The 23,592-nt window shown below is 41.1% G+C and overlaps 1 protein-coding gene across 8 annotated transcripts; it reads left to right on the top strand.

Moving 5' to 3' along the window:
• Positions 1-39: 39 nt before the first annotated feature.
• Positions 40-19,885, top strand: LOC105275283 (sex-lethal homolog). Of its 8 annotated transcripts, XM_020030320.2 has the most exons (7): positions 44-675; positions 4,797-5,433; positions 5,510-5,685; positions 5,768-5,881; positions 6,668-6,828; positions 7,198-7,282; positions 9,252-14,339. In XM_020030320.2, the coding sequence occupies exons 2-7, from the start codon at positions 4,996-4,998 to the stop codon at positions 9,277-9,279; spliced, it is 1,002 nt and encodes a 333-aa protein (XP_019885879.1). In that variant the 5' UTR covers positions 44-675; positions 4,797-4,995; the 3' UTR covers positions 9,280-14,339. The 8 variants fall into 8 exon arrangements, with proteins under 8 accessions (XP_026829697.1, XP_026829694.1, XP_019885879.1 ...); XM_026973896.1 differs by lacking the exons at positions 7,198-7,282; positions 9,252-14,339 and adding an exon at positions 14,754-18,574 and having other exon boundaries at positions 40-675; positions 4,900-5,433; XM_026973893.1 differs by lacking the exons at positions 7,198-7,282; positions 9,252-14,339 and adding an exon at positions 14,754-18,574 and having other exon boundaries at positions 40-675.
• Positions 19,886-23,592: the final 3,707 nt, after the last annotated feature.

Raw genomic sequence — 23,592 nt, 5'->3', positions numbered from 1 at the left:
TTCCAAGTGCAATCTCGAGCCGCCCTAACCTTCGTGACGCATAATGGCGTTTGACTGCAACGTACAGATTCGAGGTGTAAGCGACGAAAGTTATGTGTTATCGAGCTAACGTGTGATACTTGGCAAGAATCGCGAGTACAGAAAAGTGCGGATCGTGTGCCGAAATTTATTGTCGCGTTCTTGGTTAAGTAACCTCCGCCCGAGCGTGTTGCGAACACGAAACAGTGCAGTTATAACCTAATTAACCTATCCGCGTTTTCGCAGGTTTGTTTCTGGTCCGGATCGGAATACTATATTCCGTCTTCGTTACGCGAAACGCGATATTCGCAAGTGTCGTGCTGAATTCTCGCGAGTGCAATATAGCGACACAAAGCAGGCTTCAGTTAACCACGGTTAGCATTAATTTGCGTAGTTATTGCACATTACGACGCAGTAATCGGGTTAGTGAACATCCTTCGTGTCCCGCGCATCTCCCGACGACGTGAGTGGGTATACCGTCGTGAGATGCGTCGCGATCGAGACGTGTCGAACGGCGGCACCGTGAGACGTCCTCGGTGAGGAATCACTCTCGATGCAGGTGGATGCAGTCGATAATATGCGCCGCGATCGCCGAAGACGCGTAAATGCAACCGGAACTAAAGCGCGGAGTGGAGCGTAAACTTCCTCGAAAGAACGGTAAGTCTGCTCGATCGCGTTTTTTCCTTCCGCATAATCTGCTTCTTCTATTCTTGATTGCATTCTGCATTTAACGCGATGTACTCTTGCGTTGTACGTTGCGTTTACGTTGCCGCGTAATGTTGTCTATTTTGTTACGGTTGTCTATGCGCAATGTCGACGCGCATTCTCAAATCTCGTTAGTTATAAGAATTCCTTCCTCCTTTTGGGTAATCATTCAATCTGAAGTTGTCTTCGAGATCTTCGATTGCGAGATCACGACCAGTGCCATCCCACGTAGAAAGGTTAATTCACAATTATGACCCTCGTCGCTGAGAGAGTATTTGCGAATTGCAGTGTAAGTTAAACATGCAATTATGTAACATTAAACTTCTCTCGGAATTACATAAATTATGTATTACTAAATATATACGCAAGTTTATTTGTTTATTTGCCGCATAGAAATCCGCGCGTAGCTTCTTTTTCTTTCTCTCACCATGCGGTGTTTCGCCGGCGACGCATTGCGGATCGTTCTAAGATCACCGACATAAGAGATAAATCGTCGAACGGCCAGTCACTCTCGCGTTTATTTAATTTATCCGCGAACGAAACATCCTCGCTAATCTCAACAAGGCGCGAATGCGGTGGCCAAGTGCGATGCATCGCCAGCGCAATGCTGCATCCTCTAATGCGCTCTCGCGTTAACTCTGGATGGATAGCCAGGCCCGTTTTCAAGCGGCGATATAATTCTGCAAATAAGTGTGTCGCGCGCGCGCGCGCGTGTAATTTGCATACATAACGTTTAAATATCGCGTATTGCATGTTCCTAGTTCCACGCGTTTTCAATTTCGTAAATCTGTGAACGTTGACAAAGATCGAGAGCAGAGCAGATCATTGCGATGAAAATATCGAACGAAGGTTCGTCTGATTTCCTTCCATATTTTTCACAAACTTAAGAGTATATAGTTAGGTACATACATAAAATGTTGTTTACTTACTGATACCTGAAATGTGCATAACAACGCGCGGCAACGCGTCAAATTGAATTGCGCCATTTTATTGGCCGTCACTCTCTTGAACGTCGTCGTCGTCATCGATAGAGACGGCAATAGCGGCGGTTAAAACGCGAGCGGTGTAAAACGACCTTGCGCCTTGCGTGAAACAAAATACGCAAGGCGCAAGACGACTATCGCGTACACGAGACTTGTGTGTGGGGCCTTTCGTTTCGAGTTTGTGCGATCCGTTCGTGACAGGAGAACCCGTGCTGTTTTCTTCGTCATCATCAAGAGTTTGCCAATACGAAGAGCTTGACAACAGACGAATTGCAATGTTCGCCGTTCCTTCCTGGGAGGCTGCTTTGAGGTACATCCTCGATAGCTTCTCTTTGGAAAGCGAGAAAGCTTTTTCTAGACCTTTATTTAGCGTCAACATTAGTGACTGAATAAATCTTTAACGTTTCGGTAAAGGAATTAAGTAGACGATGAACAAGTTGAAGTGCAGTTGCATTTACTATTTCCTCCTGAGGAATTGTTTCAATGAATTGGGCGAAAAAGATTTGGGCAACAAAAAAGAAAATAGATTAAGAGCAATCACGCAATGTAGAATTATTTCTTTTTTTTTCTGAAGATTTTTACGAAAAATTATTACGAAATTCCAATCTGGCATGATTGAGCGAATCTTCGTAACAACTTTACGTATTTTGTAGTGAAATAGCGCACTTATTTCTGACGAGCGTCTATTTTTCGACGTACGACAAGGATACACGGCCGTATTCTTGGCTCGGATTTATGAAACCTTCCACGAGAGACACGTGCGAGCGATTAGCGTTTTATCTCGATCTTACGTCGACTCGACTCACGATCCGGTATGCCGCAGTTTCCGTGTCTCGCGACCTTTAATTTCAACGATCGTGTTGCAATCGATCTTTTTTGTCCGCGAACTTGCACGAACACGCGCGATTGTTTAAGAAAAGCGTTGCAGTGTCGCGTGCTTCGCTATTCTCCGCCAGAAATTAGCCATATTTGACCGTGTTAATATTCATAATGTCGTAAAAGCAATATGCGGAACGGTCGATTCCGGACATGTCAATGTTAAAGATCGGGTCTGTTCAATACGTGATAAAAATTGACAAACACTTCGATAATTGGAGAAAACAAATTTTCGAAAAACACCGAGATTAAATTTGAAGAAACAGCGAAAAAGTCGAGATCAGCTTTTATCACATAGCGTAACATAAGTGTGATGGAGATAAGATCGCCCGTGCCATGAAAATTCCAAGGCGTCCGGTCGACGAACGATCGATATGTCTCGACACTTGATCCAATTGATACGATGCAGCGCCTGCATCTTTACCGTCATCTCTCGGTAAAAAGGAACAGAGGAGGGAAAAAAACGGGAGAAAAAAGAGAAGTTGGCAGGCTCGCTCGCCGCGATCGAGTAAACACGCGGCATGGCACGGGGATTTAGGCGGGACCTCGCGCGCTACATACGTCGCATCGCGCGCACGCCGCGATTCGTCACGCGGCGCAGCCGTAGTAGTAGGTAGTGGGGGGTGGCGTTGTTGCGAGAGGGTGTCGTGCGAGGCAGGTCAGGGCTGGGGCTCAGTCAGTGCGTTCGCGTGCACCGTGCCGGTTGTGTCGTTTGTCTCCTCTCTCGCACTGTCGCTGTCGCTCCCGCGCGCGCCGCATCATCGCACCGTGTTTCCGTCTCTTCTCCCCCATCCGTCCTGTTCCGTCGTTCCTCTCCACGCCGTTTGCCGAGTGAGTCCGCGCGCGCGACGCGTGTATTCATTCGTGAATCTAGTCCACGCGCAACGACACTCGCGGGTGGATCGCACCGTGGGCGTTCTCCTCGGCGGTTCGCGCGACGGACGCGCGATGCTGACAGTACCGCGCGCTTACATAATTATCTCAGCGTCTATCGGTGTGCATTAGCGGCGCGCGTGACGTGACGCGCGCGACGCGAGAGAGCGAGTGCGTCCCACAGCGACGGGATTGTACGCCACGCTGTTATTCGATTCTAGTCTCCTCCATCGGTTCTCTGGTACGTACCAGGTATACGCGGGCATACAGAGGTATATACACACACGCACGCATACACGTATACGGCGCATACATACTGACACGAGCCCCCGCTCTTTCTGCAACGCGCTCTGTGTCCCACTTCCTCCATTCAGCGCGCTCTCTCATTTCCTCCTCCCACTATACGCCTGTGTACATCTCTCTCTCTCTCCCTCCCTCCATCGCTCCTCTTTCCGCCTCTCTCCCTCCACACTCTGACAGCTTGGTCGATTCACGAATCCGCCGGGCCACTCGCGTTTCCCCGGGCCTCTTCAAAATAAGGCCAAAAGGTTACGTTCCTCGCAAACTTTGAAAATTCCATCTCTCTTCTCCCCTCTTGCTTTCACTGTCCCTATCCTTTGTTTTTATTGTTTTCTTTGCTTTTATTGACGACGATGATGATTATGACAACACAACGAAAGAAGGACGTCGTTTAAATGCGATGACGACGGCGACGACGCTCCAACATTTAGTAAACATCGTGAAAGACGTGTAGACGAAAATTTTTTGCCCTCGCTCGCGCGTTTCTCCGATTCGCTAGTGAATGAACGAGCGCGTAAACCAACATCGCGTCCCCGTCAGGTCCGATGCGCGAACGAATTCTCGCGGCCGCGCTCAATGAAATTCGATACCATTCAACGGCGACGGGTGTCATTGCACGGCCGCAGTATTCATAACACGACGTATTGTACGCTCGCGTTACCCTCGAAACGTCTCGATTATCATTGTCTGCCCGAAGCACAGTTCACCGACCGCGGGATGCGTTCTGCGAAACGATGTATGCGAGGTATAGAAAGTCGGTTTCCCGCAAAATTTCTAGGCATAATTTAAATCCTTAAGGATGCATGCTCGCATCCTAACGTGCAAAAGACAGAGGACCCTTCCGAGATATTCGACATGACGCCCTCTTTGATTTGCAAAATTAAACGCGCGCAGGAAAACTCTCGCGAGAAAATCTTTATTTAATCAGGGTTCACTCCCCCTCCCCCCCCCCCCCCCACGCATTATCTTATTTGATTTTCGCCCGTTATCTGGTTCTGTTTTGTCCTTACTTGCCTTTGTTTGTTTGTTTCTCACACACAGGTCTGGCATCAATACATATATTGCACATTTATTTTCTATTTATTTTGTGAACCGCTTAGAGAAAAAGACAGAAAAAGAAAGATGAAAGCATTCGAAAGCGCAGGCTGGCCCACGAACGCGTCAGCAGCGGCGGCGGCGGCAGCATTACCGTACGGGGAAGACGTAGTAATGAATTTGTTTATATTTTTTGTATTTGCCGATGACCCCGTCGATGGTTGTTTCGCTGGGCGGTACCAGTTGGAGTATACCACAGCAACCGCAACCTCACCTGTTGGTGGTGGACCCGTTGGTCGTGCAGCAGCAGCAACAGCAACAGCAACAGTGCAATCAGCAGACCGTCCCGTCATTGAATCGAACGCCAGCAGCATCATCAGCATCATCGGGAGGTGATCTGCAACAGCAGCAGTGCCGCAAAATGACTGACCAGCGAGAGCAACAGCAGCAACAGCCGCAATCCCAACCACCACCGCAACAACAGCAACAACAACTACAGCAACATCAAACCAAAGGCAATGAGGAACCGAGAACGAATCTGATTATTAATTATCTCCCGCAAAACATGAACGAGAAGGATCTGTACAGCTTATTCGTGACTATCGGTCCGGTCGAGTCCTGTAGAGTCATGAAGGATTACAAAGTAAGTCATGCGTTTTCTGCATCGAGGATTTAACTTTGACGCCTTTTACAACATATTAATCGTTACTTTTATGCAGACTGGTTATAGTTATGGCTTTGGTTTCGTCAACTATGCGAAGGCAGAGGACGCTGCGACTGCGATAAGCACGTTGAACGGATTACAAGTGCAAAACAAACGCCTGAAAGTCTCGTTTGCTCGCCCTTCGGGAGAGGAAATTAAGGAAACTAATCTTTACGTCACGAATTTACCAAGGTAAATCGCAGTTGTTAGTTATCGAGATTCATCGCGATGATGCGAGTAGAATATTGTATTTGATGTTCATCTCTTCTTACAGAAATATAACGGAGAGCCAAATCGACGAGATTTTTAGTAAATATGGCAATATAGTGCAAAAAAATATATTGAAGGATAAACTGACTGGTCTGCCGAGAGGCGTAGCCTTTGTCAGGTGAGTACATTATTGGTTTCCGCTATTAACTTTGAGCTTTGTTCTGTCTTTTAGATGCTGATAGACATGGCGATTTACTTTGTATTGATATTTATATGCATGATGAAGGGAAAAAGTAGTTTTATTTGATGATTAAACAAACATTGATTTGTAATACTCGCGCGGTTTCGTCGTGTACGTGTATAAATAACGCGGATATTGAAAATTGGAGCAAATTCAAAACGGCTGTTTGGGGCCGTCATACTATATCGTTGCACAACGCAGCCGCGTGTATATCGGTGCACACATACCTATTTCGTGAAAGTTTCCTGCCAAAGTATTTTTGTGCAGCTCCTGGTTCCAATTGCATAATTCTGATATGCTCCCTTTAGTCTGGCCCAGATAATTGCAAAACATGTAAATACGTTAGAGATACCACAGTTGTGGGAAATAGGTTGTTCGAAATAACTGTCTCTAATTTATGCCAACAGCTGAGAATCTGTCGCTAAAATGACCTCGATATGCTGTTCTGATTCTGTCAGGCTTAGAAACTGTTAAACAAAAAAAACAATAGAAAATGAATAAATGGAAGTAAACAATATACAAGTTTGAATCAACTTTTACATTAGGACTATTGAAACACTACTTACACTGAAATGTATTGAAATGTTAAGAGATTTCTGTGTGCATTGCTCTATTCTAATTATCGGAAATAGATGAATATTCAAATTAATACATTCGCCATTTTTATCCAAAAATTAATTTATATTTATAATTATGATGCTTGTTAATTTCTCGGCGGCGCAGATTCGACAAAAGAGAAGAAGCTCAAGAAGCTATCGCACAACTTCACGGTACCATACCAGAGGGTGGATCGGAGCCGCTTAGCGTAAAGATCGCGGAGGAACACGGGAAACAAAAGGCTGCGTATTACGCGGGCTGGCAAGCCGGATACAATCAAAGCCGCGGTAAGTGATTTTATGCCTACCGAGATCGCCGCATTAATAGACCTTATCTCGCGGCCTGGCAGCGGTAATCGATAAATCGAGCGCGTTTCCTTACGCGCATCGATTGCGTTGGGATTCAAAACGCTCGCTTCGCGTGGGACGAAGGAAGAAGAGGGAGAATTACTGCTGCCAGGCAGGAAGCTTGCATTCTTTGGCTTCTGACAGTTCTATGCTAAAGTATAGTTTAAATGAGTTTAAATATGCATCTCTATTATACATGATTGTTTATACATGAATAGTACTTACATAGGAGAGCACTATTTTTTGAAATATCAATGTTTGTTACGATCTCGTTTCGTTTCGAGCGAAAGATTATTCGTTTCATTCTAGTTGCCTGCGATATGTCTCTCGATCGAACAGCTCTTTCTATCTGCGTACTCAATTCTTCTCGTGCCTCGTCTTATTTCTCAGATTGGTAGCGTAGATAATCTTTATATACATACAATGCGATATGCGCTTCTTGTCCGCGGTATTGTTGTATCTCCGCGTCTCAAGATGCTTTTGCGTCACATGTTTGCGTGTACAGCATTTTTTCTCGACAAAAGATGTTTAATTGTACCGAATGCATACAAGCTGAGGTAGACGAATACGATTGACCTTTAGCATAACTTGCCACTCGTAGATACATGACGAATTTCTTTCTCGTCTTCCTCTTGTTTTTTTTTCTTTTTTTTAATTCTTGCTCATGCTGTTTGTCTAATGTTGAAATGTTTTGTCAGATAAGATGGCTGCATCTAAGTCAGACCACCACGACTTAACGCACTAAGCACCTTTTGTGTACACATTGAACTGAAAGGGTGTTCATATTCAAACACGTTACATAGACGCCTACATATCACGTACACACACACACGCGCGCGCGCGCGCGCACACACACACGACCACAGTCAGTGTCAGAACGCAGAGAGAGATCTCGGCGAACGGAGACACACGTATCCCGCGTTTCTTTATTCCTCTGTCTTTGTTCTCGCTTCTCTTTCGACTTTTTCGGAGTTGTGCGCATGCGACTCGATGTGAAAGAAGAGACCCCACCCGGCTGGTTCGGGTGGTTCCAGTAAAGAGAGGAAAATTAAAAAGAGCAAAGAAGCTGCTGTAAAAAAAAAGAAAGAACAGTTAGAAAGTTCTCACATCTACATGCGATCAAGCAAGCAAGCAAGAATGTGCAGCGTTGCAATCGGCGAGTCTTGTGTGTGATCTGGTGACGAGGTATCATCACGTACACGACATGAGTTGATCGGTGGCGGCGTTCGTAGCATATACACACATATGCATATAAAAGCATTTTTTATTCCGCGGGAGACAAAAACACATCCCCGGTTGCCGCACAACGAGGAAAATGCCGTCCGTAGAAACTTTTCAGTTTATGAATGCTGGCTAGCTGGACCGACTTACTTGCGATCCGCTATATTCTGTTTCCTTTTTTTTCTTTTTTTTCCTTAGCGCTGCTGCCATTATTCATTTTTTCGCTTGACTAACTTTGTTGTTAAAAAGTACTACCGTTTGCTCTCATGTACCACACACGTTAACGAGTGCGCACAGTAGCTTCCGCGTCCGCCGACAACTTAATATATCATTGTTACATATGGCTGATGCTGTTTGTGCTTTAGCGCAACTAAGGCGTTGTTTAAGTTTTTGTACAAAAAATTTTGTTATATATACATAATATATATTATTTTCTATGTCCGAAATACATGTATTGTTTTTACAAATGAACGAGTGTACGTTCTGTCTTCCATTCAACTGTCAACTCTGTTCCACTCCTGTTTAATTTTAAACGAATTCGGAACGACTTAGGTATATTGTTTTATTAAGCATATTATTATTATGTTATGCGACTGCTTAAATGCAATTACCATATCTGATTTGAGCTGAGTGTGTCGTCGAGTTGGACGTGAGATTTTACGTTTTTAAGTTGCAAATTCCATTTGCGATTGTTTCTTCGTTCAAAAATCGATTTTTACGTCGAGCAGACACAAGAGATGGCTCACTCGCAAACGATTGTCTCTAGTCCTGAGTTTGGTCTTAGCGTTCAAGTTGGATTTCAAGTTGCACTGTATGTATTCCGTCACAGACATGTAATTATGTAAAAATTTATGCGCGAAATATAAATAAATAACGAGAAGCAACAAGTTTCTTCAACCTTGTTTCTGTGAAAAGCAGCCTGATTTTTTCGTCTCCGCGGACTTGACTGTGTGATTTGCGTCTTGATTGCGTCTAGCGCTTTAGTAAGGAATCCAAGTGCATGTGATATATGCTGTGTCCTTCTCTTTTTCTTTTTTGTTTTAATCGGATCGTTGTAACGCGCTACGTGTAACTTGTGGAACTTGAGTATGAGACCTAATCAATGACGTTTTCCATTTTTATGCTTGCCTCGACTCGTGAAGGAGAGCGTCTGTACCCGACAAGGAATAAATATCAGCGCTATGCTCATTACCTTTACTAAAAGGCGTGTACGAAACATTGTCGCGTTGTTGTCCCGCCTTGTATCGCCGTGAATGTTCCTGGTAACATTTATATACACACGTACAGGGTCGTTTCCGCGGTTGGCGATCGAACCAAGGTTTCCCGATAAATTCGCGGAATCGTGATCACGACCGTATGCTCATGATGTGTTCCACCGGTGTAACTTGTAACTACGCAAGGGGAACGTTCGCGGTGGTGCTTGGCGGTTCGCGTAACAGAAGCGCTCTTTTGAAATGAATTTTTGATTCGCCGAATCGTTTTTGGATTTTATTAATCTTCCTCGCAATTGCGTACCTAAGTGCTTCTGTTATTATTAGGTCCATTTTTTCGAATCGAAGTGCGATCTTAGCGCTTAAGTTGGATCTCAAGTTACACCGTATGTACGTATATATTCTGTCACAGATATGTAATCATATACAAATTTATGTGCGAGGTGAAAATAGATAACAAGAATAAATTGTGGCGCGATCGTTTCTTCAGTCTTCTTTCTGTGAGAAACAGTCTGATTTCTTTATCTCCGTGAACTGGAAATGATCTGTTTTAGTGATGAAAGTCTGTAAAATCATTTTTAAACTAAATCTTCAGCCAACGAGAGAAGTTCTATTCATAAGGTGTAAAATTGAAAAGATGCATGCAACTCTGCATTGAATGTGAAATTGTAACAAGTCTTCAACTCGGACAACGATTATATCGAAATAGTCATTGTATATCGCAATATGATTTTTGCTCAACGATCGTACATCGATCGCGATTACCCGACGAGCCTAAGCACTTTCGCAGTGTACATAAGTCTATTCCATAATTTTAAGTCTCCTGCGATTTTTGTTATTCCGAATACAGTATATCGAATCGTTGTCGTGTATTGCGAAAGTCGATGTGATTAATGTGCAATTTCAATTGACTTGACGACGTGTCTCGTTTGTGAGATCCTTCTTGGATTATAGACAGCGGTTTCTCGTTAGGAATATTACACACTACGTGTGAAAATGATCATAAATCCGACTATTTATAGAAAAATAGGGAAATCTCCCAGAACAGACTTCTGCTGTCTGCCACATAGATAATATCAATTCTCAGCGTATGAGATGACACTTTACGCGCGGCAGTTCTTGTTGGTAGTTACGTATAGCCGCCGCGACCTTTATGAAATTCATAGATCAAATGGATATATAACGAACATCGTTTCTCATAGTAGAAATCAATACCTTTTTAAAGTTATTATCAGGTAGCCAGGAAAAAAGAATGCTACGCGTGCATCAATGCTTCCGCTGCGAGCTGAGAATGCATTCGACTATGCTCTCGGTGGCGATCACGAATGAAAAGAGTGAAATGAGTACGTCAATGTATGTCTGAGGCAGCATGACATTTGATTCAGCGCTATGCGTTTGCAGAAAATGATACTTTGCAGACGAATTACGTCTCGGGTTCGGAAAATCTGTATTTTCACACGTAAAATAGAGAGAAATGTGATAAAACACCGATTTATTTCTGGAAGGCATTTGAATGTAATCGGATAGTATTCTAAAACTGAGATATTCTCTCATTATATTTCTGATTTTAGTTAACTTTTTGTGCGGCTCTTTGGAACCTGAGATAAAATTTTCATTTGTACATCTATATATAAGATCTGAACGGCAATTTATCTTAAAAAAGAAAATCTGTTATGAGAGCATCGTCGCGACTAAATATATACATATATATCCAAATTAATGTTGAGATTACTGTTTATAAAAAAATGCAATCGATCTTGCGTCAATTTTAACTGTGGAAGTCAGTGATATCATCAAACGGAACCACTTGGCTTGCGCCATCGAGTGCATACTAGAGCAATAGTTAGTGAATCAATGATAAACGTGTTGAGAAATAGACGAGATAACGTTCGCGATTTCCGTAAAATAGAACTTTGCGTCGTCTGGCCGTGGATTCCTCCCGTGCCGGGGAGCAACTATTCTTCAACGCTGTTAGATACTTTCGTCACTTTGAATCTTGAACGACGCTTTATAACGAGCGGTGATTGAGAAAGGTAGAGAGGGAGAGAGGTGGATCTTAAAGATTAGGAAAATTTAACATGTATGTTCTTTGACTCTGACAATCGTCCATCCTTCGTGGATATATCGCATCTGGCGATGTACGTGGCAGAAAATAAAAGTGGAACGTGGTTACATACTCGGAGCGCGATAACACGTTTGATTCTTTTGTCGTAAATAAAATGCGAACAGAAAATCTTGATCTATTCATGCCTCATGTCTGATCACGTTCCATTTTTTTCTGTCTTGTAGTAGATCGCGTTTGTGAGAGAAAGAGGTCTCTTAACTGGTGTTTATTCTCAACTAATGCTACTCAGTCGCGATTACTTTCTGCAGGATAACAGGGAATTAGACACGTATAATGACTTTTGCGTTGGCGAGGAATTTCGACAAGTTTCTAAAGACATAGAGAATGCTTTCCAGATCTCCCAAAAATTGCAAACCAAAGATAGACGTGTAAACTGCGGAAAAGATTGCGGATTACCAGTTAAGGGTGTTCTGAAATCCCTTAATCGCGCAACGCGATCGAGGATACGATCCACCTTGCTCAACGTAAAATATTTAGACGCTTCCTGGCGAGGACGAAGCTCACCATGTCGGAACTTTTAGGAATTTAATATTGCGAATGCGCCGGCGTTTGACCCGCTTCGGTGGCTGACCGATCGATCGTTGGAGAGCTACGAGAACCGATGAACTACATTTTTAAGCGCCACTGCGTTCGCTAGTTTATATAATCGCACGAGACAAGAGTCTACTATGAAAAACAGAAAATCAATTTTTTATAGCAAAAAAGCATTTTAGCTAAAGTCGTTATTTGTGTGTACTTCATTTTCTTCCAATGCCTTTACAATTTATTATATTAATGAGATTTAACTGTATTTATTAAGTTTGTCATTAAAAATCAAGAATCAAATCCACGTTTAATTTAATAGTCTTCGACGATCGCTTGGTCAGGCAACGAACATGGAATATGTTGCACAGAGCTCGATTGCCGTTGTAAATGATCGATGATGTTGTCAAGGAGATCGATTAAACGTTGAAAACTTAATTATTAAGGTAGATAAATTAATATAAGGTATCTTGCCGTTATGAGAGCAACTCACGTCATTATTTCGACGGTCTTATCACAAATAATATATCCACGTTTATTCATAACATGAAATTCGTGAAAATATTGCGATAATAATATCACAAGGGAAAGTTTATGATATCCGTACTTTTACAAATGCCAATATCGAGAATTACACTGTTTATAACACATCATTGCGATATTAGAATTCCATGACTTTTCTTGTACTCGCGACCGGATGCCGAAATATGACGCGTGCGAGCTCAACTTAGCGCCGTAAAGATACAATTGTAAATAAGTTTAAATTTTTAATTATTAAGTAGTAAATTGTAAGGTCTAACGGATCGAAGAATGTGCGAAAAATGGTTAATCCCGAAGTCCAGTAGCGCTAACGATGGCTGTGATAAGGATAAGGAAATACTAACGAGAATGCAGGAGAAAAAAATAAGAGACACACCGACGAGACAAGCGAATAATTAGCGAAGCTTATCTTTCCTCTCTTTCGACTTGACTTTTAAGCCGATTCAACTTGATTTTGATTCTTCTGTACGTGTAAATATATAACAGCCATGTGCAATACACCGGCATAATCGAAAACAGCGAACTTATAGTACAATGAAAAATCGGCTTTCTCGTAGCATCTTGCCTTAGTCAATACGCGATGATTATTGCTAAATTAAATGCGTTAAGGGTGTTCACGAAATTATCGCAAACACACACAGAAACATATATTTTTATGCTTCTTTCAAGCACGAACCGCGTGATTTTCTCATCAGTAGTTTAAACATGATTTAGGATTTTCATAATTTATCGTTAATTGAAACTGTTTCCATAAATAAGGGGTTCCATCAGAGATCAAATATTGGCACGATAAAATAAATATGAGTTTATACACACAAATAATATTTTGTCGCAACGTTTGATTCTGCAAATTATCTCTGACCAAAAAACGGCGATAATTCGGTAACACCCTGCTCTCGAGAGAGAGGAAATTCCTCTTCTTCGGCCTCGGTCAAAAACGCCCGCGACATTCTCGATGATTATATCCATCGTGTTTTTCTCTCGTTCACTATGAAATAAAATATATTATTATCAACGTAACACACACGCGCGCGCGCGCGCGCGCGCGCATACACACGTACACACGCACACGCACACAACTCAAAAGAAATCTGAATTAGCAAATTGTCGTTAGGCAAATCTTTAATGTTACATAACGGTGCAATGGTGTCAACATCAATGTACACACATACACATGCAGATACATATTTGTAGTGGTATAGAAAGAGAAACACGCAAAAAACTACGACACACTATAGCAATTACAGATCAATGTTCGTATCTTGTTGTACGGATATTTGTATTTAAACGTGTTGAACATTATAAATGTGAATTATTGTACCAACCATCGCTTTTTGTGCTGATGATACGCTCAGTGGACCCGTCGTGCGACGATGTCGAATGTGAGCACGAGTCAAATATCTATCAAATTTTAAAGCGAAGAGAAAAAGCTGCATTAAAAATAATTGCTCTCTGTGATACTTTTATACACGTTCGTTCTCGACACACGGGAACGCTAAACGTTATCGAAAAGTGTTCAAAATCAAATTACGAGTATTGTATCGCGTTTCTTTTCTTTTTTTCTTACGTTGTGACTTTAGTAGAAATTTTTAATATTCTTGACAATCGGACAAACTGAAATATGATGAACTCGCGCGAAAATATTAGAATCATCAGGACAAAAAGAACACTCTGGAAGATCGACGCTTTAAAAAAGAAAAGAACGTGTCATCAATGATCCTCCGGAGAGATCCTCTAATCAGCATCTTACACTTTTCCTATTCTCGTTACTGCAGCTGCGAGTTTCTTCGCTGCAGTCGCCCGTTAAATTTGATTAAAACACTAGAAACCAACATGCCCAGTCTCAATCATTCGCACAATCCTTCTCCTACATATACTCCTCCTTTATTTTTCTAACACTCTAACAAGAAATTGAAAATCAGACATAAAAGTACATTTGTCAGGACTCTTGATGCTACTTTATGCTTATATTTATCTGCAAATGAGAAATAAGATATCAAGGAATTAAAGTTTTATCCATGAACTCCAATTATTAAATCTTTAATACACTGGAAATTACGTGACATTACTAGGACTATCCATGGAGCGAAATCTTTTTTATTAATCTCTTTATTTATTTAACAAAAAAACAATTTTTCTGCACTGCGGACCGCGTTAGAGAAATGAAGGAGGAGCGTCACGCCGAGACGGTTCGAGCGCAGTTTTCCACCCACCCGCTTTCATCTCAGGCATTCTCAATTTTCCAGGAGGAAGCGGAATTGGGGTCGGTGGTGGACGAGTCCGGGGTATCGGGGGTCCACCCGGCATGGGGGTCGGTGGCGGCGGCGGCGGTGGCGGCGGCGGCGGCGGCGGCGGTCCGGGGATGCTGGGTCGAGCGGGCGGATTTGGACCGCGCGGCGGCGGACCTCACGGCAGTGGTTTCCTAGGCGGGGGCGGTGGCGGCGGCGGTCCAGGAGCCATGCGGATGGAGAAGATACATCCACATCGGTTCAATCCTATTGGCATGGGCGGAGGCGGCGGTAGCTACGTACAATCGCATTTCTGGTGACGCGACGACGACGATGACGATAATGACAATGACGGCGACAGCGACGGTGACGGCGACGATGGAATGATGGCTACCAAGGTGTCAATCGCTGAATCGTTAGAATCGAAACAGACCCATTCGAATTGCCCTTTATAGCGGCGATATCTTTGGGATAGATCAGGTAAAGTCGGATTGGGCCAGTCCGTCAATTCGATTATCTGTCAGAGTGTCGCGCGAAAAGTCGCACATCGTGACTTTAATGTCCACTTGTCTATATAAGGGTTTTATTGGTCGTAAACGGAAATAAGCATTGTATCGGATTTGAGAGACTGTTTTTTTATTTATGAACATCTGATATGTTACTCATCGTTTTAAAGATAAACATTGCTGAGATCCGTTATTTTTTATCGTTTAAATACGCTCACTTTTACTATTATTAAGATTTTCTTAACAATATCGATATTGATATCGTTAAGATAATGCTAATGATATCGATATAAGATTGAATTCTTTATTGGACACTTTACACTTTCACACTTTTGGTATGTTAAGTCAAATCAAACTAAAGTCAGATAGCCAAGCATGTGGACAGTACATTGTTCGTCTTTAATTTAATTTTTTAAATTCTTATATCACGCGCGTACACGTTTTAGATGCCGCAGTAATAAACAGATATTCCGACTTTGACTGCCCACTTCCGGTTTTATTCTGCTTTCTTCTACTTCGAGCGGTCGTTGAAGTTGAAGAAAAGAAATCTAAGCGTGTCTAACGTTGAAATAATTATAGGATTTTCGTTTCCGCGACGATATTAGTGTCGAATGTTTAAAATCTAAAAACGAGCTTATCGCGAATCATGCGCGCTTATGTTAATTACTAAATAAAATGTAATAAATTCCAAATCAATGTTTGATTTTGCAATATTTAAATTCATCCTCATGTTGTTAACTCGGGATGTTTCAAGTGATTCGTAATTACGCGTCGTGAAGATTGCACGTGCGGATTCTTGCCTCTTGTGTGTGGTTTCACGATCGCTCGAACACTTTATTTGTACGAGGAGCAGATTGTTCCAATTCATCAGTGTTCGGCTTATAATAATAATTATTATTATTATAATAAAATAATAATAAGATAGACGTTAAAAACAGCCCTTCTGCTAAGAGCTCATTCTTTGGTTTCCACGGGGAAGACGTGGGGCTCCAGAAGGGCATCGTGTTGTGCAAGAGAGCTAAGAATTCTACTTGTTCTTGTTGTAAATTTCATTTTTTTAAATGGTTCTAACTTGAATCTTTATGAGGCGTTTAATCGTAAGGCAGAGTTTTATGATGAGTCGAGGAGTGAAAGAACTTTCAGAGTGGAGAGACTCGGCGTTTTCCCGTTCTTTCTCGTCTTGATGCGGCGCTTGGATACTGGTGGCATTCTGCGGTGAACAAAAATTTTGATTATTTATGAGATACGGTTCTCGATTTGTTTTCTTGTTATTTTACCGTCAGATAGGACTCGTCATGGCTCACGATGGTAAACGACCGTCTCAAAGAAATCCAATACCTGTAAATAAATCACTATTTTTCTGATAAGTTATATACGATCTTACTATCTAAACTACATTTCGCGCAAGAGAACATGAAGAACATGACGCTAAAATTAAATTTCCAAAACGCGCTGTTTTACTAAAAGACATATTTATCATATAAAAAAATCTGTAATCGGTTTAATATATTTATATTTATATGTCCATTATATTATATATATATATATATATTATATAATGGAATTTTTATTCTTAAACTCAATAAATATATATATACATATATATATTTATTGAGTTTAAGAATAAAAATTGAACCTTATACTTATATTTACATGATATTTATGAACAATATTGTAATCTTTTGTTACCAAGTTCGGCGATTAAAATTTTTCAGAGAGAGTGTCGAATCCATCAAAGTCCATTTACGTTCAGGTACTGGATCCCTTCGGCATCGTGATCCACGATCGAATTCTAAATCGTTTCGATCCGTCACGGGAGCGAGAATACGCGATTCTAATGTGTCGTTAGTTAATATAGATTAAGCGAATTTTAATGTCTGAGAACAGGGTGAATGTAATTTATTTTAATGTTTGAGAGCAGTATTAGGACGAGACATCGCGTATTCTTTCGTCCGTCCCGTGAATGCGTTATGCGGTGTATCTGATTCCTTAAATCGGTTGTCGCTGAAGAAGGAAACCGAAAGAATGAGAGAGATGTTTTGAGACAAAATGTAAAGCCGTAAATAATCTGGAATAAACATTAATGGCAGTTGTATATTTAGCTTTCGTTGATTGATCATTAAGATCGTTAACATTCGTCTCCGTTAAGTGATATTTTATGTGCATGCGTGAGATACGTTTCCTTGGACTCGGTTCAAATCCAAATTTTGTATGTCGCGTGTACTTAAGTCTGTCGATTATAGTTATGGCGTTATCATCAGCGAATGTCGATGAATCTCGGCAAGCGTTCGATCCTGAACGTCCACTATCGTTATCCTTGCTGCTGTGGTGTACATAGACATACGTAGGGAGACTCGACTCGCGACACTTTATATAGACGATGAGACTGATTTTTTATAGGGGACAAATTTTAAACGAGTATATCGAAGTCGCGTGTCGTATTTTTAGCTAAAGAGAAAAAGAAAAAAAGGGAAGAAACGAATTGCTGTATTCGTTTTGAACCTGCGCGCTCAGGTTCCGAGGACAGCGCGAATCGTCTATGAAAATCTGTGATTTGTACAAAGCAACAGCAAAATGAGAGATCGATAATTGGAGCAGTGTTAGAAAGAGATATATACGAACGGGACAAAAACGTCGTATTTTACACTATACCTAAGTGCAACGGGAATAAACTTGGAGGCAATAAAAGAGTAAAAGTAGAACCGGATTACTCCACGAAGATACATGTTACGCTCTGTAGATGAGAATACGCGAAATCTTCACTTGGCAATATATCGTCTATTTCCACAAACGGATCCCCATTGCTTTTACGGATCGGATATTATTTAATAATGTTCTTAAAGTTACCTGAGAATATAATTATTATTGTAATGATTATTACTATACTATTAATATACTATTATTAGTCATATTATTAAATTACAATCGTTAAAGTTAAGCAGAGTGTAGTCCTGCGAATTGATCCAACAGGCCAAGTAGCGTAATTTATATTTATCACATTAATATAATTATCATTCTTCAAGAAGAATGTATGTATATTATGCCAACTGCTGAGACTTGCGTAATCATTAAGGATTCATTACACATTGACATGAGAATGACAAAATTCGAATAACTCCATCGCGTAAATGGTACGCAAGAACCGAAACTCATTGCAAAATTTAAATAATACACACATTCTTATAATTTGTAAATTCGTGCAAGGGAAGAAGTCATGACTAGGATGCAGATCCACATTACGGCGAGGAAACAATAATTAACACTTCTATGTGGAATTGTAACGTCGCACCGATAAATGTGTACCATAAATTAATAAAAAACACTGTCCGCTTGGGAGAAAAGGATTTTTCATGGCAGGTGTTTGATGGAACTTACCAGAGATGTTATTTAGTTGAAGGAATTTTAAACGTTAGTGTATAAGCTTGTATATATTTCTCTAATAGAGAAGAGAGGAAGTTGTTTTATTAATATGATAAGATAGGATGCGTTACAAAATACAAATTTTTATCTGATCTTAATTTAGTAAAAATGGAAGATGTGCCATGCTTTATACAAAAAAAATAAGTATAGAGAATAATCAAATGTTTTGATGTTAAAAAATTTCTGTGTAAATTATTATGATATATGGTTTTTTGGCATAATTCCATGATGAGCGCCACCGACCACGGTGTTGCCCTTCAAAAGGCAGCTTGCATTTATGATAGCAAAGTGCCCGATGACGAGCCGCAACGTAATCGACGATATCTTCGCTGTTAGCGTTATTTCACTATTACTATAATTGTAATAAAATTTGCTAATCATTTATATATTATTAAAATTAATTAAGGCGTCACTCGTAAAAGAAGAAATTACTCTTATCAATTATCATGAATTACAAAGAATTACACTGTATTCATTTACATTGATCTATTTGTATCACACAGTTAAAGAGTAATTTTTATGCTTTTTGCGAACGACACTGTCTCTCTTTCTCTCTATAATTAACTATTAATTATTTAAGCCATCACCAAGATATTTAGCTGTTTTGCTTTTACTTGAGGATAACTTGTACATTTTTCGCAAATCTAACTAATATAGACTTAAAATTGTCACAAAAACTTGAATAATCACACGATGAAAACATTTTAAACTTCCATTAGCGTCCATCTACTTTTTATTATGGATATTCCGCACTTTGAGCAGAACTTTACGCTTCTCACTATTGTTTTACGGCGAACCGCACTTCGATTAATGTTACTCGAGACTATCGCGATAAAATTTGGCGGATTAATTGAACGATTGAAGAGAGAATACTCGCAAGGAACGACGCGAGCGACGAGAGGTACACTTCCAGACTGACGACTTTCATGTTCAAACAGGAAACTTTATAACAACGCGATCCAGTCCACCCACAGGATGCTGTGGCCTAGAGATTAGCCGACAAGCACGTGAAAAGGAAACAGGAAGGGGCGGATAGACCGAGATACCACCTTCGTGAGCTTATCCTGGTGGAAAAACTACGTTCTTTCCTTCAACTACCGTAACGAATAATTAATATACACGCTTTTGTCGAACAATACCGGTTCCAGTACCGATATTAATTACATTCTTCTAAATGTTTATATATTTATGTGTAACAGCAATAATAAAAAATATTTTTATATACTTTTAGAAGTGAGAATCCTTTTGTGGATCTTGTGTTTTTACGAATGTACGTTCGTGAGAAGTACTGATTAGAACAACGAAAGAAATCATCATTTGAACGAACGCAAAGCACTATCGATCATCGATACATGCTTAACACATCGATTGTGATCGAAAGCATTAAAGAAACTGTGAGTTACAACAAATAATTTGTTACATAGCCAGCTTGCTGCTTATTATAAAATTAAAGAGCGCGTACAATCAAACAATGTTTTGCTAATATCGAAACAGAAATTGATTAAAATCAATTAACAATCTGCAATATTTTTTTTGGAAAACAGGTTAAAAAAGATTTTATTATAAAAGTTCGTTACATGCATTAGACATGCACGCTGATCGTTCAACAAAAATTCAACGTTCATCTAAACGGTCGCAGGAGATTAGTCCGGTTCGTTATCCATCCTTTGACCAGGACCAGTGTTTTTTTTTCTGTTCGCCTTTCCCAACCGTCGTCCATGACTAAACTGAGCGGGGTTCACCCCAGGAAATACAGCGAGACGTTTTGTGCGAATCGCGCGCAGCTGTTCCGCGTGTGTTTCACGTCGATCGAGGCTTAATAAAGGCTTACAATTACAGGATTAGAAAGGTGGGTTATATTTATACATACTTGTTATATTCATTCGATCTTTAGTCAAGCTGAAAAATTTCCGTAATGGAAGACATTGATCAACAGAAGATTCGAAAGCTCGAAAACCGTGCGCGAAACGCATTGTTATGCGTCTGTCAATATTTTCGACTTGCGAATTCGTTCACCTTGCGAGAACAATATTAGAGATCAAACGGAGAATAATATACATCGAGTATTCTATTTCAGAGAAACTCTGCTAACTTTGCTAAGTGTTCTAAATATAATATATCGAAAGTGTAAAATAGTCGAGCTTCATAAATTTATTAAATAATAGGAAATAAGATGAAAATCAGAAAACTATAGATTCTATCCATACGCGAGAAGAGTTCCTGGATTCCTAATTGGTATAGACTTCACTATTCGCACGAATATCGAGTAGCCTCCATCTTCTCAGAACTTTTTAACGTCACATTACAGAAATACCCAATGACGAGCGCTCGAGAGTTGTAACTGATAAAATTTGCTTCACATCGATTCCGGAGTCGCATGGAAGGAATTGAAATGAATCGTCGTCTTGATTGAAATTATGCCCGCGTTTCTAGGACGCCCTGTATAGGCCGAAGACTCCTCTACGTAGCGTCGAATTTACCATTATAATTTCTGATTAGAGCGATAGGGGTCAGACATTCGGAGCAAAGAGAGAGAAAGACGAGAAAAGAGAGAAAGAGAGAGGGAGAGAAGCCGCGGCCGGAGCGCATTGTTGGAATGACTCATCATGCGCGCGTTTTAGTTTATTTTTCTCGCAGCCGAATCAACGCGAGTCCCGATGATACGCCACTGTGTTGAGGTCAGATTTTTAATGCTCGTTTACGCAATCGCCACCCGATAAAATGCTCTCCCCCCCGTTTTAATTCATTCACGCGCGACGATCATGTACGCGATACTTTTACGGCTCGGATCTTTTTACGAGAAAAAATACATTCACTGGCATTCTGAACGTATGGATTCACACAGCGGATTTTTCCCGCGTATTTTGCGCGATGGAGTCGCGTTAGAATCGCGTCGCAAACTTGTAAATTATACATGTGCGATTAGAATACATATGTTTAACTTCAAATGCAAATTAACGTAAAGAAAAAAACGAAAAATTTTAAAATATCGTGAAGCGAGTTTATCCCCGATTTGCATTGAAAACACGGATATTGAATATGGAGTTTTAATGAAAAATATTGAGAGATTCAGAATCACACGCAGAAATGGGAGTCAGAGTTGCAAGTCGGGTTGAATATCACTATGCAATATATCGTCAAATAATAATAATTATCCGGAGAAATTCCCGCGAAACGGATGCTTTCGAATACAAAATCGTATCGCGGTCCGAAAACACTTCCTATTATACATGCGACAAATAATCGCCGTTGTAACAGATTGTTCAGCATTCTCCACCGCCGGAAAAAACACCGCACGTCTTCCGTACGCGCGACACCCGGTATGTGAGACGCGCGTCCCGCGGGAGGAAGATACCGCGGTTTCCGCCCGGCGCGATATTAGTGGATCGCGGGAAATCGCGGCCGTACGATTCTTCTCGATGATAACGACACAGTACGTTGCGGTACGCCGCAATCAACAGCTAAACTTTCGTTTTCCGGCACATAAACTGGCAGCAGCAACATCGACAACGACAACCGCCACACGCGGCATCCCGAGGGCGACTGGTGGAGCAAATCTACGGGCGCGCGCGAACGGGGAGGAAACCGCCATCGGGAGGGTACAAGGGAGAGAGAGAGAGAAAGAAAAAGCGAGCGGACGACACACGTGGTGTCCATGAGCGCCGCGCGTCAAGAATTTTCGTGAGGCCTCCTCGGCCGAGGTGAGGGGCCCGGTGAAATTTTCTTTCGACTTTGAATTACTGGCGTAACAGTCACACAATGTCGAGGTCATAGTACAATCCCAACAGAATTTGAAAGCGACTTTCACGATTCCGGGAAGAAGAAGTAGCAGTCTACATGCGCTATAAGTATATTATACTATATAATATATTACGTTCATCGCGTGTATAAATTATATATATTTATATTATATTATGACTTGATATGTACAATACGCACAGACATGTTTATGTGTGTAAGATTAATAATTTTTTAATATTTGTACGTGTGTCTTCATTCACATGTATGTAACGTGAAGACTTTCAAAGATGGAATTTTCGTAAGACGCAAACCTCTCGCTTGTGGAAGAGGTCGGGGCAAGAGTCAAAGAGCACTGTCCTGCGGCGCGAGGGGACATGATAGAATTTGCATTTCCTGTCCACAATGAATAATTCCGGGGCGAGACCAGGTCGTGCCGGTCGCGCATGCTTTCGAATTAGGCCCCCGCGTGCATTTGAAGATGCGGATATCGGGCCCAAAGTGTCGGCCTGCTTGTGCGGACCCAGCTCATTGCCTTTAATTCTTGCCAAGTGTACTTCCACTAGAACTTGGTTATTAATTTTATTATTTGAGAAAAAAATTGTAAAGTGGAAAGCGTTACCATACTATATATTCCCTGTAAAGAAACCTTTCGCACAAAAGAGGGCCCGACGCGCAGGGTAACTGGGTCTTCTGGCTGAAGGAACAAGGGAGACGAGAGAGGCAGTAAAAGAAGGGTGAGTTAAGGAGAGAGGGATGCAGGGATATTTATAGGAACAGCTGTTCGTCGATGAGGCTGTTGACCATACGCACCTACACAGGAGTCTTTATAGCGGGCCCTTTCACGGGCCTCTCTCAGGTACGTGCTATCTTAGACGTATTGAATCGTTTCCAATGACTCACACATATCCATACATTGTGCGATTATACTTCATACAGCGGCGAAGCAACGGACCCAATGCGTGTTCCTCGAGGCTTTTTGGGACGGATATACACAGTGATGCATTTATTGTAGCCATCTTTGGAGTTTCTTATGAAAATTCAAATTAAAAAGATCAAATATATAGAAATTTCTATTTTATTAATATATACAAACAGATTCTATACATATATTATTCCTAATTTATATTAAATATACTAATTCTATATCTGTATTTGTATCACGTATAGAAAAATAGAAACGTATAGAAAAA

The sequence above is a fragment of the Ooceraea biroi genome, chromosome 11 (genome assembly GCF_003672135.1).
Source record: "Ooceraea biroi isolate clonal line C1 chromosome 11, Obir_v5.4, whole genome shotgun sequence".
NCBI classification, from domain to species: Eukaryota; Metazoa; Arthropoda; class Insecta; order Hymenoptera; family Formicidae; genus Ooceraea; species Ooceraea biroi.
This window is presented reverse-complemented; position numbering and strand designations above follow the sequence as displayed.